Raw genomic sequence first — 17077 nt, forward strand, 5'->3', positions numbered from 1 at the left:
GCGCTCATTCTCATATTTCACTTTAAGATAATGGATATTTTAGGCATGAACTGAGTAAGTACTGTGTTGATAGTAAATGTGTATTAGTGTAGCCCATTTTTTTGTAAAAGAATTGTTTGGTGGATACAGCTAAACAAATGATCCATAGCTGTTCCTCACGGGACTTCCGTCAGGGAAACTCTCCAACTGATAAAATTTAATCTCTCAGTTTCATTCTGCTCTTGCAACATGTTTAAATGTTCAGTACTTTCTACTCAGCTTTCAGCTCGGGGGGGGGGGGTGCGGGCTGGGGAAGGGGAGAGTAGTGAAATTAAATCTAAGACTAATTCTTCAACTGTGTAAAGAATAAGATCTAACTTTTGTACTATTCTTTTACTAAAGCTAATGATGAATGTATCTTCAGGTGGGTATTTTGGATGTGAATAGAGCGTGGCCTCTTCCTCCAAATCAGTTTGCCTTATAAAAAAAAAACAAGCAAAAAGCTGCATAGAACTGTGGGGGGTTTCTTTACTTGCATAAAATGGAAAACAGACTCTGTTTGCAAACAGCACTGAGTGAGGAATCAGAAAGCTCTTGGTGGCTTGAATGGAGTTATTTTACTTTGGCCATAAAACTGCACGACATGTAAAATTTAGACAGAATTACAACATTCCTTTTCTGAGATGGTTTTAAAATTATTTTTCCATCCTGTGATCTTGTTACTTTTTTAGGAAGGGAGCCTACTTAAAGGCAAGGAAAGCGCATCTTTTGTTCTTACCTCTGTATGTACACACCTATTGTACACACCTAGCAGTCCAAATGGCTTAAACAAGAATACCAGGTCAGCTCCTCTGTTTTAAGTAGAATAGGTACAGCCCATTCACTTTAAGATCACGAATGTAAACGCTGGGTCAGGCAGCGTTCCTGAATATTTTTTCTTTTTTAATTTTGTACCTCTTTTCTCCTGCATCCTCCTCAGACCCTCAGGTCTGCAAACACAGGGGCATTGTTGGGGTTTTTTAAGCTGTTTGTGCATGCAGTAGTATTCCCCTGGCCCTGCTGAACCCCTGGTTTGTGCCATTACCTAAACCTCGTTACTAGCCACGATGCTGGTAGTGTTGGTAGCGGAATAGTTTAAAATGCAATGCAAATGCAATTGGTAACAGATAACTGATACAGTGTACAGTATAGTGTTGCACATCCAAAATATTGCTTAGTTAGCCCCAGTTTTACTTTTAAATGTTTAGCTCTTATGTGCATGAAAGTCGTGTGTATGGGAACACTTCCAACAGTGGGAAAGCTGTTGACTCCGTCATTGTGCTGGTCTGATTTGGTGTCTAAAGAGGCAATTGTTTCTTGTTTAGGTCAGTCAATGAAGATAAAAATCATCTTTTTTTTTTTTCCTTCTTTTTTTCCTTTTGATGTGTCTTTCTCCCAGGAGTGTGTTAGGAAGTCAACCTGTAAATAGCCGATGAACATAAGCGTTTGTATTTGATCCAGTAGGGTTATAAGGAATAGTGATGTATCCTACCTGAAGGTGTAATAAAGTGTACATTTTTATAACGCCGCTTTGCCCTGGCTTCTCTAACGCGCGGGGGTGGGGGGGTTGCCGCCGCAGCGGCCGGCGGGAGCGGGCTGCGCCCCCGCGCCCCGGCCCCGCCTGCGGGCGGGGCGGCCGCCGGCTCCTCCTCGTCCTCCTTCCGCCGGCAGCATGGCGCGGGCCGCTGCGCTCGCCTCCTGCCTGGAAGCCGTGCTGGGCAGCCGCGGCAATGCCAACCGCGTCTTCGAGATCCTGGAGCTGCTGGCGGTGCGGGCCGGGGCGGGGCCGGGGGCCGGGGCCGGGGCCGGGGCGGGCCGGGGGCCGGGGCGGGCCGAGGCCCGGGGCCGGGGCCGGGGCCGGGCGGCGCTGGGGGCTGAGGGCCGCGGCTCGCAGCGGGCGCGGGGAGCGGGGCCGCGCTGGGCCGCCCTGCCTCCCTCTCCTCAGAGACGCGCTCTTCCCCAGGGCCCGGAGGAGCAGGAGGACGTCCTCTGCGCCGCCAGGACCTGCAGCCGGCTCTTCGGGACGCTGCTGGAGCGGAGGGAGCTGTTCGTGGGCCGGCTGCCCGCGGAGGAGGCCTCTCTCGCCGGTGAGTCGAGAGCTGGGGAGCTCCCGCGGCGGTGTCCCGGGAGAGGCAGCGCCCGGAGCCTGGGCCGTCACCCCGGCCGGGCCGAACACTCAAGACTTGTCTGTGTTTCACCCTTCAGATAACTGCAGCGCTGGGGACAAATACAAGATATGGATGAGGCACCGCTACAACGACTGCGTGGGTTGCTTGGCGGAGCTGATGGGACACGATGCCTTCCAGGTCAAGGTAGGTCCTGAGCCTGCTGCTGAGACATGCGTCCACGTGGGGGTCCCTGGCGATGCAGAAGCAATTACTGCTTAGTAATTAATATTTAAGTGTGGGAGGGCAGGCAGTGCTGTAAGACTGGTAGTGCTCACCTCTGCTCACCAGCCTGCCACTAGCAGGCACGCAGCTTTCTCGGTGAACATTCTTCCTCCTTTAGAAGTTGCCTCCTTTGGGTCTGACACCTGGCGTCCTTGTTGAGGTGGGTGTTTTTGTGGTGGTGTTTGTTTGTTTTTTTAAAGGAATTGTCACTCTGCACCCTCATGAAGTTTGTTGAGTTGGAGGCACAATATCCGTTGATCAAAGTAGAGTGGAAGGGGAGTTTGACGTTTCCATGTGAACTTCTTAAGGTAAGCTGCAGAACTGAAAAGTTCCTCTTGTAAGTTACCTAGTGGCACACATATGTTCACCTTCTTCTGGACTAAAAACTTCAAGCTAGAAGGTTTTCAGTGCAAAGGGAGAGTGGTGTGCCAGAGAGAGCACCAAGACCTAGAGCTTCTGTTCCTGGTGAGGTGACAACTACAGGTATGGGAGCAGCTGCCTTGCTTCCCCCTTCATTTGAGCTGGATTCCTGCATGTTTATGAGGTACCAGTTCTGGGGTGGATTTTTGGAGTCCCTGGCCTCACTTGCAAGGACTGGGAGGTGAGAGGGAAGGTACTGTCCCTGGTTCATCCACCATGTCATTTCTAATGTCATTGCCTTTCATAAAAGGGGCCCATCTTGGAGGCCTTGTCAAAATGGTTTGTGACCATTGCTCTGGGGCAAGCAGCATAAAGCCATGCTGGCTGCCTTTCAGAAAGACAAGGGGGTGCCCTCAGCCATCACAGCTCGCTGTCTGCTCCTGTGCTTAAGAGACTGACTTGTTGCTTTCCTTTACAAACCTTGTGTTAGGTAGTTGTAGATGGCTTACTTCCCTTAAATGAGGACGCTTCACTCCTGATCTCTCGCTTTCAAGAATATATGGAGTATGATGACATTCGGTACTTTGTCATAAAGGCGGTCACTGAGAGTATTGGACAAGTCATGCAGAAGACAAAAGAGGTAACAAATTGTCACTGTTGAGGTTGGATAAACCTCATTGAGGTTGGATAAACCTTATCCAAACTGTTGGATAAACTGCTCTGAAACGTGTATCTTGTGTGTGAAGCGGGATGGGAATAGTGGTATATGGGAAGACTTTGGAAGCAAAAGAAACAACTGTGCTCACTTGAAGGTATTGATTCTAAATTTTTTTTTTATTTTTTCCTTGCTACAATGTAGGCCAATTATGCTAAGACTGTCTTCAGTCTGAAATTGGAAGTAGTTCAAGACACACATACTGTTGTTCTTGCAAAACCTCGTCTAGGCTCTAGCTTCTGTTTTACCCAAATCTCTGGAGCTGGGGTGGCACACACAGAGCTTTTAATTCTGTTCTCTCGCTGGTGAAGAAGAAGAGTCTGTTTTCTTTGATTGGATGTACCAGTTTTGTTAAACCAGAATTAGTTCAGAGATAAGTTTTACATTAGGCAAACAGGTGATAGTCCAAGACAAGGCAGCAGTAGAAATATACCAGTATGTAGTTCAGCCATCAGCATTTTTTCTTTCCTTTTTCTTTCCTAAATATATTCAGTGCTTGGGAAATAGGGCAATATTCAAGTCCAGCATTGTACCATCTATTGTGGAACTTGCTTCATATTTGATTATATGCTTTTTTCTCAGAGGCCGCTGCCATTTTACCAGCAGAACATATTTTCCCTTATTTCGCCCATTAACATGCCGAACAAAGAGAGTGACATGGTCAAATTTATGGTGAAGCAAGGTTAGTAAGCTCCACATGATGAACTGTATATGAAAAGGAAAATCAGATTCAAGATTTTTATTGTGTAAAGACTATTATTGTTTATTGATGAAAAATGTCTGGTTCCGTGATCACAGTGGTTTTAAACACTATTACAAAATCCACATTCCTCAGTCTACAGTGGGGTCTGTTATGGCCGTGTGTCAAGACAAGGACTTCAGCCCAAATTTTTAGAGTATCAAAGGACTAAGTAAAAAAGGCTAATCGTATTTTTTTATACATCCATTTCAAGTTCAACATCTGTTTTCCCTTTCTTCTTAGATAACCGGGAGGAATTGAAAGTGTCAAAGCTGCAGGTAACTGTTCATTTGGTGCTTCAGAGTTGAAATTTTATCTACTTAAAATACAGCTTTATCTACACCAGTGTGTTTAACCTGTTGCTTGCAATTCTGTTTTAAGGCACACAAGCAGGCATTTGAAAAAATGTGGCTCAGTTTTTTGAAGCACAAGGTGAGCGTTAACTTCTGCCGCTGATCTACATTGCTTTCCAGTTGCTGATCGTTAGAGACTGTGGCTGTCCTTGCATGGAGCTTCTGGTAGGACCCCGCTATGCTTTCAGTGTCAGATGAGAACAGCCCAGTCACCATTTCTGCTGGATTGTTCTCCTGCCAAGAAACATGACATCACACATGGTCTGCTGCCTCTCCTTACTTTCTGCCTTTTTTTCCCAACTTAAACAAGTCTGCTTGTAAGGAATGATCTGCAGTGTAACAACCTCTGTTCACAGGTTGAAGGTTCTGAAGCTCTTTTGCTGATGACTTTGCCCTCTTAGCTGTGATGACGCTTTTAGTTCTGAGTCCTTGCTTCTACTTATGAACTTAATTGTCAGGTGTCATTTGTAAACTCTCCCAGTTGGGAACTGTTGCTGCTAGCTGTTATGGTATATTGTCCTGGCATATTCCCTTTTGCTTGTGTGTTGCCTTTTTGAGCCATGGGTTGCTGTTGCTTTCTTGAGTTCTCCCTGCAATGATTGTTTCACTGTATTGCTTTATCCTTCACAGCTACCCACTGGCCTTTACAAAAAAGTTCTTGTCATTCTGCATGACTCCATCCTGCCTTACATGAATGAGCCCACTCTCATGATAGACTTCTTGACAGTGGCCTACGGCATAGGTGAGTGAAAACAGGCTTTCTATCCTTTGTGAGGCTCTGCAGCATGGTGCATATGGACTTGGAAGGGCTGCTGGATCCAACACCACGACCTGGGTGATGAAGTAGATGTACTTTTGGCTGGGATCAAGCTAAGGAACTAGTGTGAGCTTTCTTGTCCCTGAAAGTGAGATGTTTTCACTTGTGTTTGTCGGTGTTGTTGCTCCTTGTATGTAAGGAAGATCATATTTAAGGCTTTAGGAAGAGTTGAATACTGGAGTTCAGCCAGCAATGCTGATACCTGCCCTGCATCCGGGCACAGGATGCACAGATTCCTGCAGAAATGTCCTTTCTGAGGAGACCTTTGCCTCCCCAGTGCAGCTTTCTTGGGGGATTAGAGCAGCATGTTTGTGTCTCTCGGTCCTTCCAAGCCTGTTCTTCTAAACTACCCCTTAATCTTTGTGAATAATTTATGAGCCTCTGGATGATTTTAGATGAAGTTGTGTTACCTTACAGCCATTGTGCTGGCTCTAATTTCAGATACTCTGAGTTTTGAGTTCCTTGTGGGAAGGTTTTGTAATAGAAAGAAGTTGAAGCTGATACTTATTTTCTTACCTGCCTGCTTTCTTAACAGGTGGAGCAATCAGTCTTCTAGCCTTAAATGGATTATTTATTCTGATTCATCAGCATAATCTGTAAGTGAAAAGAGCGTCTTTTTTAAAGGAACATGAGCTTTTGCATTTATATCTTTAGAGAAAGGAGCTGAAGTGGATTCTACGCATCCTCAGTCTTTGGCTTTCTCATAGGAGAATTTTAAACTCTGCACAAGAGGCTCAGCTGTTTGGATGCTGAGCTCTTTTGATAGTGTGACCTTTTTTTCAGCTGAGCCTAAATATCCTGTTCTCTAGAGTGTGGTTGCTGAGCACTTGAAAATCGATTTCCATTGATCTGATTACATAGTAAAGCCGTAGTCTTTGGTGTGCCTTTCGTTGGATCCTGTACCATTTGCAGTCAATCCATTTCACATTCTGAAAATGGCTGAGCACTGCAAGAGCCATAAATTCGCCTTACAGCTTGTTTTCAAGTGGTGGCTGTGGAGAGAAGCCTAAGAAACCTAAACAGAGCACAGCAGTGGTCTGGGGTAGCGTATAATGAAAGCACAGAAACACTTAGATGCAGTGTAGTCCTGTTGTACATCACTAATGGATGTTGTCTTTTTCCTTTTTTTGGCAGGGAGTATCCTGACTTCTACAAAAAGCTGTACAGTCTTTTAGACCCTTCTATATATCATGTGAAGTACCGAGCCCGCTTTTTCCATTTGGTTGATCTGTTTTTGTCTTCATCGTAAGTAGCATCGTTATTACGTATGTTCATGTGTTTTCCTCCTGCTTTTCTGTTGGCCAGAGACTGTTCTTGAACAGTCCCCCACATGTCTAGATATAATGTATTCAGTGTTCCTACTGGAGCAGATTTGTTTTTACCGAGAAAACTGAACCTGAGAGTGTTGTTGTAGTGTGTAATTTTTTGTGTGCTATTTTTGGAGATTTGCCACACAACCATCTAGTTTCAGAAAGTAAAAATGCAGATAGTGATCTGAGTTTGATCTGCAAGTGATTATGAATGTATTTTGATCTGTATTCCACTTTGGCTGAAAGTGATGATTTTTCTTGTTGGTCTTTATGGATATGGAAAAGGAACATTTACAGGCTTTTTATAGATCATAAAGCTGTTGATAAATTGATGACCTTTTGCAGACATAGAACATTGAAATATAAAGTATTTGATAGCCTGTCCTGATGCTGTCAATTCACTGTACACAGGGAGGAAACTAGATAAGCAGCTGGTCACATAGTTGCCATCATGTTATAAACAAGAGTCACGCTTTACACTTCAGCACTAAGCACTTAATATCAAACCTCTTGTATTCATAGTGTGCTTTGGAGAGAGTAACAAGAACTGACAGATGGTGTCTTGTGGGGTGGCTTTGCTGAGCCTCGCAGGTGTAGCAAACCCTAGCTGAAGACTGAGTGGATGAAAATTGTCATCTTTCATCCCAGCTCTTCTGACCTGAAGAAGGTGTCTGGATGAGCTGATTGCTGTTAGAAATTTGCATTCTTACCATAAAAAAAAGGAACTGTTCTGCACATTTACATTACAGGAGCTTTATGTTCCCATTAACAGCTGTACTGCTTAGTTTAGTCCTGGAAGTATTATGTAAATTTAACACCATGGCCCTTGTATTAGTTAAACCCACAAAACGACATTAGGAGAATATAATTAAGGTTGCCTGGCCAAGCACTCAGAAGTTTATAAAATGACCGAATAAAGACTGCCATGTGAATGACCACGTACAAGAGCTGTGCTTGGCGACAGCAAGTGCCTGGAGTGGTGCCATGCACCTGGATTGAATCACAGAGTGATTTGAGATTATTCATGCATTGAATGGAAATGCCCCCAGATTTGTTCCAAAGAGCGCACAAGACCCTATATTACTGCTTGAAACCAGGATTCTTATAGCTTCTCCTCACTCCATAGCCCAAAAAATCTGAAGAGCCCCACTGATCTTTATCTTGACATGCTGTTCGGATTGGTGAGAGTGCTGGCTCATTTGCTAGGAATTTTACATGCTGGTTTCTTCTGTCTCCATTCCAACAGTCACTTGCCGGCGTATCTGGTGGCAGCATTTATAAAGCGCCTCTCCCGGCTGGCCCTCACTGCTCCTCCCGAGGCTCTGCTCATGGTCATTCCCTTCATCTGTAATCTCTTTCGGAGGCACCCCGCCTGCAAAGTGCTAGTACACAGACCTAACAGGCCAGAAGGTAAGAGGAGAGGTGGGCACGGGAGTTGTGTTACACCTTTAGAGATCATAGAGAGCAGCATTCCTGCGGAGGAGGAGGGGAGATCCCAGCCCCAGTTCTGAGGTTTAGAAGGATCCCTCTGCCCCTTGAGTTTGTAGAAAGGCTGCTCCTGCAAGTTCTCTGCCTGGGAAGACCCATCTGCGTTGCTCCTTTCTGACCTTAGGCCTCACAGTTGCCTCCTCTGCCTCTGTGATTCACTGGGAGAAAGCTGCTTTGAGCCTGGCACGCAGATCCAGGCTGCTTGTAAATGCTAAAGGGCTGGGGGAGACCTGTACCAGACATGGAACTTGTCTTGTTCACCTCAATAAATGAGAAGAAAATGAATGCAGAAATCAGAGACCTCTTTGATTTCAGTCTGCAGTGGTTTTGTGTAGGTGGCCCCACTGGGGCCTCAGTCCTGAGTTTTTACTTCATCTCTCTGTGATTTAACGTGTCAGTGTTGAACATCAGTAGTGACTGTTCAAAGTTGCCCAAGATGCCTTTTGCATCATACTATTCCAACTCTTTGTGCCCTTTGCATCAGACTATTCCAATTCCCATGCTCTTTCAAAGTAATATGATTCTGTAGAGCTGCAAACAGTGACTCTTGGGTCGTGCCGGGATGTGTGAGCTTGTTTCCGGACCATTCCAAGACCCGTCTTGGGAAGGAGCAACTCTGGGTTTCCATGTTCCCTTTTGGGGTTATGTACATCACGCAGAAGCTATTAGCTCTGTATCTCTATTTCCTTAGATATGTCAGAAGATCCATATATTATGGAGGAGGAGGAGCCATCTGAAAGCAGGGCTTTGGAGAGCTCTCTCTGGGAGATCCAGGTATGTCAGCTAAAAAGGCACATCTGTTTCTGGTATGGGCTTCTTCCCCCCTTGCTGCTTCGTTGACACATGTTGGCAGTGGGCAGTCCCATGTACAAGAACCTGCTGGCCTACATCTTGCAAACGAGATGAGTTTCTGGCTGATTGTTTATTCTGCATCCTTTTCCATCCTAGCATTAGAGGCGGAGGATTCCACAGACTGGAGAAATTGTACATGCTAATTAGTAGGTGACTTGTGAGCACACATCTGACTGTGCAGCTGAAAAGTGTGCAGATAACAGCTGAAACAGACTAAATAGCAGCAAATGTATGAGGCTTTTTATTTGCTTTGGAGGGGAGCGAGGAACTTGCTGAACGGTGATGGAAATTAATTGGGTACAGCTAGGTCATCCTGTAGAAATGGGTTTTAAAAAGCTAGAGAAGATTGTAATGTTCACCTTTCACCTGGATCATTTGTAGGATGGTGTATGAAGGTTGAAATTGGTTAAAATACTCCTGATGGTTCTCAAACATTAATGCCGGGATTATCACTTTCCATTTAAATGCTACAAGGGTTTTGTGTAAGGGGCTGAAGCAGAAACAAGAATGTTGTGCAGAAGCAGGAAGCACGGAGAGCAGAAGCTCGGATGCAGCATCAGAGCCACGAGAGGTAGCAGAATTGGGTTATGCATTGTAGGCATGGCTTGTGGAGGAGTCTGTCTGTCTTGAGCTGGATGTGAACCAAGTGAGAAAGGCCTTTGACATGTTTGAAAGATGGCTGAAATCAGGATTTCTTGAAGCTCTGTAGCAGCACAGTGCAGCAAACTTGCCTCTGCCAGAATTTGATGTTCACTGAAGATCTGACCAACAAAGGGACAGATACTTGTGGGGGAATCCAGATGGATGTGTGTTACCCTGTACTTACTAGACCATCTCTTATTTGTCTTGCTTTTGCAGTCTCTACAAAACCATTATCACCCAGATGTGGCCAAGGCAGCTGCTATCCTGAACCAGACGCTGTCTGAAATAGAGGATGACATATCAGGGCTCCTGGAGCTCTCAGCTTATGAGGTAGCATTGCTGTGCCTTTGGATGATTGGAACCAGAGGAAAGGAGACTGGTTCCTGGATGCAATAGCTGTGTCCTGCTCATCAGCTTTGCTGCTGGGGTGGGAGCTAGACTGACTTTTGGTTACCCAGAGCCAGGGAAAACAGGAAGATGTCTGTTAAATAATGGAGCATGAGGCAGCAGTGGTGACAGGGATGGCTTTTATTTAAAAGGTTTATTGCTGGATCTTTTAAGGGGTTAGAGTGAGCGCTGGTATTGGCCAGAGTGAAGAGCTTGTACTGAGTTTTGCCAATATCTTCTATTTTTTTCTTCGTAGCTTTTTGATAAAGAAGTAAAGAAAAAGGCTGTTGATGTGCCCCTGGAGTTTGAGCAAGTACGAGGTTTGTTCGGGAAGAAAAATGATATTTTTGCAGAGCACTTCACTTTAGATTGACGTGATCTCTTGTAAACTCATCTGCACAACTGACTGATCTTAGGGACATGCACAAAGCTCACGTGTTGTGCTCGGCAACTCTGCCTTTAGAGTATCTCCATGTGATAAGAGCTGGACTGCTTGACAAGGGTGCAGCCTTCTTCAGTGACCTTTGCCACTACCCAAATGAACTTTTCTTTGTTGCTCCTTGTTTCTCACACTTGCATGTTGCTGCCTGATGTTTGGGAGAGATTTTCCATGAGAGCAAATTTTTCAGGACTTACTCGTTGCCTGGATTCTAGCCCTTTTCTCCAAAGCCACTGGTGCTGGCTGTGATCAGTGACTGCATTGACAATCCATCTTGCCATTCTATGGGACTGAGGGGAAATGCAGTCTCTGACTACTGCTCTTATTTTTCACGTGTTACTTTCACAGAGTAACATCAGTTAGAGCTGATAACCTGGTTGTAGCAAGTGACTTCAATACATAGCTGTAAACACCTGATGATATTCTAATTATATTTTTTATATACACTTTTGAACTCATGTCTTCAGGGGGATGTTTAGCTTCTATGAACTTGTCTTAACTCTCATGTTCATGGCATTGAAAGCTCAGGTTTATCAAAAACAACTCGTAGGTGATGCTCAGTAATTCCATCTCTGAGGTGTTGCTGATGTTCCTTCATGTACATACACCTCATGCTTTAAGGTTGCTTAACTCAAAATGCTCACGAGTGTCGGAACTGAGCATAATCCTGGTGACTGCTGTAGCTAGGGAGGCTGACCGATGTGTAGTGGGAGGTATGTCTAATCCTTGGGTTTTGCAGCTTAATGATAAGCAGCTTAATGTAGCTTTGCTTGCAGCCTGCAAGCATTTTAGGAGCTCTAGCCAGTGTATCCAAGTGCTAATCAAGTTTTAACTAGTCCACTGATACTAGATGGTTTTGTTAACTTGTTTTTTCTCATACAGTTCCAGAAGTCATGCAGAAATTCCTTCTGGTAGTTTGTTGGGTTTTTTTCCACCAAGGTTTTAAGTTTGAGATCAACTTCTTACGAAGAACAGATATAAGCTCACTCAGGACTTTTTTTTCCTGTAGTAATTTTCAACAACTTATTTTCTCATTAGACTTTAACTCTGCTTGCGTATTTTGAAATTGTATTTTGTGGAGGAGAAAAACACAGTCAAGAAAGTGGAGGCCAAGAAATCTAATTTCTGGCAGACAAGTTTGTTTAAGTCAAGGAAAACCTGCAGCTGTCTTGGAGACACGAAGTGTAATGTTTTCTTCATCCAGTTTTCTTCATGCTTTCCAAACAATGGGCATATCCTCAGAGTATAGAGCTCTACCTCTTGGTTTTTTTCTCTGATGCTTTTGAATTCAGGTGGGGTGTTTTTCAGGATTCAATCTTTTTTCCTAAAAAAAAAAAAAAAAAAAAAAAAAAAAAGTAGTCTCACTCTTTGTTGTTCTGTTGTTCTCTGGTGAAAAAGCAGTCCTGTCTCCTCCCTGGCCAGCCTGCCTTTCTTTTTTCTTTGACTTGTGGTATCTGTGGTAGGAAGGCAGAATGGCTGATGGTAACTTGAGAGACCTCAGTTCAGGTTCACCCAAGCCTTGTATTTCAGCTCTAAAATGTATTTCCCTATGTCTTATGTATGTTGAATGTATGTGTTTGGTGAACATTTTGAAGTGCTCTGATGCTAATGAGAACCACATAGCTGCCTTTGAAAGAACTATTTAAGTGTATCACCTGCCAGATGAAATGAATGAATATATATATTGAATACCTTTCTCTGCATCTTTCTGGTTTATTCCAGTTGGCCCATTTTTTTCTGTCTGAAATTACTGAAGGGCAGTGTCATTCATATCTTTCATAGTATTGACGCTCCAGGAGTGTTAGGATTCTTTTTATAATGCACAAGTATTAAACCATTTGGGCATGGGGCGAGTCCAGGTCTCATGGTGTTGAAAATGAGGGAGTTTGGTTGGGTTTTTCTGTCTGGACAGAGCGTAAGCAGAGTCTTTCTGTCAGCAAGGGCTGCGTAAGCTGTGTGCCGCTCTGTCGTCCTGGGGTCTCCCGGCACCAAGCAAGGGCAGCCCACCCACGGGGCAGCTTGCATCGGGGGGCAGTTCTGGAAAGTCGCAGCTTCTGCCTTCTGGCACGGCCTACTGCTGCCTTGTGGGCAGAGCCTTGTATCTCCGGGACCACATGACCACAGACTAAAATATCAATACGCTTGGAAAAGGGATGCTACTGGAAATGGGGGTTTTGCTTTTTCCCAGGAGGACGACTGCAAAGGCTTCACCAGCATCTCCAGTGTTTCGCCAGCCGTGGATCTGAAGTACTGTATTGCAATTAATGGTGGCTTCTTTGGAGCAAGATGCGATTTATTTTTCCAAGTGCATTCCCAGTGCCCTGAGTGCTGACTGTTGCAGCTCCTACTGACGTTGAGACGGAGGGTTAGGCTGACGCAGTGTGTTTTCAGGTCTCCCAGCGTATTTCAGTGCTGAGCTGGAAATACTGTTAGCACTTTACTTAAAGTATGTGCAGCTGACCTGGTGTGACTTAATTATTTTGTGGTGACGCCTAGCAGTACCAGGCACAGCCCCACCGTGCTTGATGCAGACAAGACACACCGCAGACAGCTCAGGGGAGCTTACAGCTTAAAGCCTGGGTGCGCTTTAGACAAGCCTTGAAGGTCTTCCAGAGACTTCATCCCCCGTCTCTGATGCTGCACTTGCCTAAGCAGCATTCTTAAACCAGCTCTTAGGTGGTGATAGCTTTAAAGCCCCTGCCTGTCCTTGGAAAAACATACCACCTGGTCTTTCATCAAGCTTTTATCTTTAAACTTTCACCCCCCTCCTCTCAATAGGAGCCATCAGGGAAAAAAATCAGCAGTTATAAATATTAAAAGTTTCATCTGCGCTAAGTGAACAACCCTTATCAGGCTGCACACCCGCTGCTGCCACTGCTCTACAGGTCTCCCCAGACTGCAGATTATAGATGCTTTAATCATAGTGTGTATTAACTGGAAGGCCGGATTGAAGTACCAGGCAGAGAGTGCGTAAGTCACTTCTGTTATTATTTGATTTTTATCAGATGTGGGGAGGGGGAGAGGACTGTTCTGGGGCCTGTTGTTGTCGGGTCATTTCAGTGAGCATAAAAGATAGTTTTATGAAAACATTGACACAGTCCCCCAGCCTCCCCCCCCGTCACTGCCTCATTCCCCACCAGAGGACAGCGATAAGGTCTCTGTGTGTTGCAATGGACTGCCCTTGGTTTATTGTCCTGAGCTTTTATTCATTCAGAGCCATCCCAGCCTGAAAGTAAGCCATCCCACCCTGACTTGTGAGTCAAAGGTCCGGGTGACCATGGTGTCTGTGTTAATCATCTTAGATTCTTACTTTTAAGGTATTCATTGGGGGACAGAGGGAAGTGTAGATTTACATCTGTAAGTAGATGGAAAAGTGCACATGCCAGCTGGAGGCCTGGGGCGGGCTTGTGCTCTGGGGCGGTCGGTGCCTGTCCTCTTCCAGCACAGTGGGACATCAGAACACTTGGTTGCAGGCTGGCAGTGGTTCTCCAAGAAATTCGGCTTGTGCGTGTAAAATAACTCACGTTCACACCATACGTTCGGGTATCTCGAGGGGGTATTGGGAGCTGCCTAACTGGCTTCCCCTGCCTGTCGTGGTAACCACCTGGGAGTCCACCCCTGCTCCTCCGGATTGCGTGTAAGCTCCTCACAGCGTGCAGGAGCTGGGCACTGACTGAGTTGCTAAATCCTGTCAAAGGGGACAGATCCACAGGCTCCCAAGCGCTTAAGAAAACCAGTAAAAAATGCTTCACCCCCCTGACCAGCTGCTATTAGCATTAAAGTGGTTTCCCAGCCCTGAGATAGCAAAAGCTGCCGTGCAGCCATAACCCCTGTGTTTTCTACTACCTAGTTTTGAAAAACAAATGAGCTTTTGGGTAATTTACAGCCCTGCTCAGGCAGAGAGGGCTACAGGATCTCGGTTCAACTGACACCAGCCTTCTCCAGCACTATCATAATCAATATGCATTAACTGAAGTCTATTGGACTTGGAGATTTACTGCTATTAATAAGCCAAGAGTTTATCTTAGTGTAGTTTATGAAGGAAATTTTAGGTCTGTCAATAAAGAGAATTGTCTTTCTGCAGTTTCTTAGCCCTGTCCCTGGGCTGTGCTTGCATCACTAGAAAGAGGAAAGTGGAGTGTGTGGATAGAGTGAAAACAGAGGAAAACAGAGGGGAAACTTCTCTTCAGGGCTGGTGAAAGGCACCTGCAGCTGGGTTAGTGTACGGCCAGCTTCAGAGAGAACTGTGTCGGTCTCCCATAATTTTCTAAGCCGCCATCCTGCGTGCACATCAGCGGAGCAAAACTTGAGCTCGTTGGGAACGTCATGTGCTCGGCAGCAAGCGTGAGCTCTCTGTGCCACTTTGCTTGGGTGCCTGGAGCACTGTCAGCTGGGCATAGGCACTGGCTATGGTTCCCTGGGGCACGCTGGCACCCAGGGAACTCGCCTGGTGTTTGATAGCTGGAGGGTGTCTGCCAGCACCGGCCCCTAGTGCCTCCCGGGCTGCAGTGCCCACCTTCCTCTTCCCGAGGAACAAGCCCCAGGATGCTCTGGTTGATGGTGCACGCGTGGAGGATGTGAATGTCAACTCCATCCTAACGGAGCTGAAACCTGCAGACCACGTGGCCTGCTGGTATCCCCGTTTTGTCGACAAATGAACAGAGCGAACCTTATCAAAACAAGCAGACTGCAGTCCTGCTAATGGAGCTCTGCCTGCGCTAAAGATAACTGACGCTTTAATAACGCTGTGCATTATCCAGATTGTGGCTGGAGTGCTTATGTGTGGAGATGCCTCAGCCACAGGTGGTTGTATTTAACTTTTATCAAATGTTTAGATGGGTGGCAAGGTGCATTCTTGTGATGCTCCTGGGGAGAGAGTCCTGGGCTTCGAGATACGAAGCGATTGAATCCTCACATCCCTTTTGCCTACATCAGTTTCCTGCAGATTGGGAGACTGAGATTTACATTTTATTTATCTCAGCTGGAGACGGGACATACCACGTGCTATGGTTTTGGAAACAGAGGCTTGATGACCAAGAGCTGCAGTTGCCAAGTGGAAGGCCTTTGGTCTCATCTGCTGGTGAAGAGACGGGTCTCTCTGCTTAGTGTGCTGCCCTGCCCAGATAAGGTCCTTCTGCAACCTGGGCGATGGCTCCTGGAGTTGAGTGAGCCTTGAGAGAAGCTGTAGGTGAAATCTCCTGCTGTGTCACGCGAGTGGACACGGGGGGTGCAGGGTGAGGGATGCGGGCAGTAAGTGAAGTCCTACCACCGGCTGTGGGCAGGCAGCAGGGATGTCTGCAGTGATCGTCGCTGCTGCCGCTGCTCACCCAGCGTGTGCCATGGGGCTCTGCTGGGGAGCCCAGCAGAGCAGCTCCCATGACTGTGTGCTTGGCTGGATCTGTGGGCCAGCATGCGGTGATCTTTTTTGATGCGTGCCTGAAGGGTCTCTGACCGCTCACCAGCCTCAGGTGCTCCCCAGGGTGGCTCCAAGCCTTGGTGGAGCCCAAGAGAGCTGGAATGGATCCACGTTTGCAGCCTGTCCCAGGGCTTGGCTTCCCACGCTCAGTGCGTCATGTCTAAAGCTATAGTGTGTGTCTCCTTCCGGAGATGCAGTCCTCTCCTGTGAAGCTTTTCCTTGTCAAGATGACTCCTGAAAGCATCCTACCTGGCTGAAATGTCTCTTCTGGACCCTGTCTGCCCGAAGGCTTAGTTTTTCAAAGGTATTTAGTAAATGAACTCCTGTTATCTTTGAGGAGCTAAGTATAAATACTGATGGGAGCTTTTATTCTCTTTCAGCTTATCAAAAGATTTATGGCCTGATTTACTTCAAACTTTCTCTTTATTTCACACTTGGCAGCAGAGATTGTTTTCCCAGCAAAAATCCTCCGTGTTCTCTGTGCCAAAGAGTGGAAGGCTGGAGCCCCTCGTCTTCCTCCTGGGGGCTGTTGCTGTCACTGGCAACTTTCGCCTGGGGACTTCGGTCCTGGTAGTCTGAGCTGCTGCTGTGGGGCCTGCCAGGCTGTGTCCTGCAGGCCAGCGAAGCTGGAAGCCATCCTGTGTGGTCGTCTGCAGTGCCCGGGGAGCAGCAGCTGGGGGGGTTCTCCAGGCTGCCCCTCCCGCCTGCTCATCGCCTGGCTGGAAGGGAAATGGTGCCCGGGGGGTTCTGTACAGAGGTGGGCAGCAGGCAATTGCTGTTCGGGAGTTTCATCACTGCTGGTCTCTTATCTCTTTGTTGCAAGACTGTGGAAAAGCTGCTACTTTTAGAAACTGGCAGCGTGCGCTATCATGGAGGAAAAGAGATTAAAAAACTCCGGTTTGAAACCAAAAGACCAGCATCAGAAAGAAAATTGGGTTCAGGGTTCCACCATTTTGGTGCAGAGACTGGTGAGGTCATTGGGTCTCAGAGGACGTCTGATGTGTGAAGAGGGCCAGCGGAACTGGCTCGTGGAAACGTGCTAGTGTAGGATGACCCTGATGGGTTATTTGTCCTAGAGCCGCGCTGAAGCCAGCAAGGGGCGAGGAGGAGTGAGAGAGCAGCCATGGGAAGGAACTTCCGATGTTGTCAGG

General features: G+C 46.4%; 1 protein-coding gene across 1 annotated transcript; it reads left to right on the forward strand.

Moving 5' to 3' along the window:
* Nucleotides 1–999: 999 nt before the first annotated feature.
* NOC4L (nucleolar complex associated 4 homolog) lies at nt 1000–10444 on the forward strand (the record flags this gene model as incomplete). Its single annotated transcript, XM_082007499.1, has 15 exons — nt 1000–1786; nt 1982–2105; nt 2224–2330; nt 2609–2716; nt 3259–3408; nt 4066–4165; nt 4466–4500; nt 4604–4654; nt 5206–5317; nt 5928–5988; nt 6527–6637; nt 7949–8112; nt 8882–8964; nt 9901–10014; nt 10328–10444. The coding sequence occupies exons 1-15, from the start codon at nt 1691–1693 to the stop codon at nt 10442–10444; spliced, it is 1533 nt and encodes a 510-aa protein (XP_081863625.1). The 5' UTR covers nt 1000–1690.
* Between the last annotated feature and the right edge of the window lie 6633 nt (nt 10445–17077).

The sequence above is a fragment of the Phaethon aethereus genome (genome assembly GCF_964289735.1).
Source record: "Phaethon aethereus genome assembly, chromosome: 17".
Classification (NCBI taxonomy): Eukaryota; Metazoa; Chordata; class Aves; order Phaethontiformes; family Phaethontidae; genus Phaethon; species Phaethon aethereus.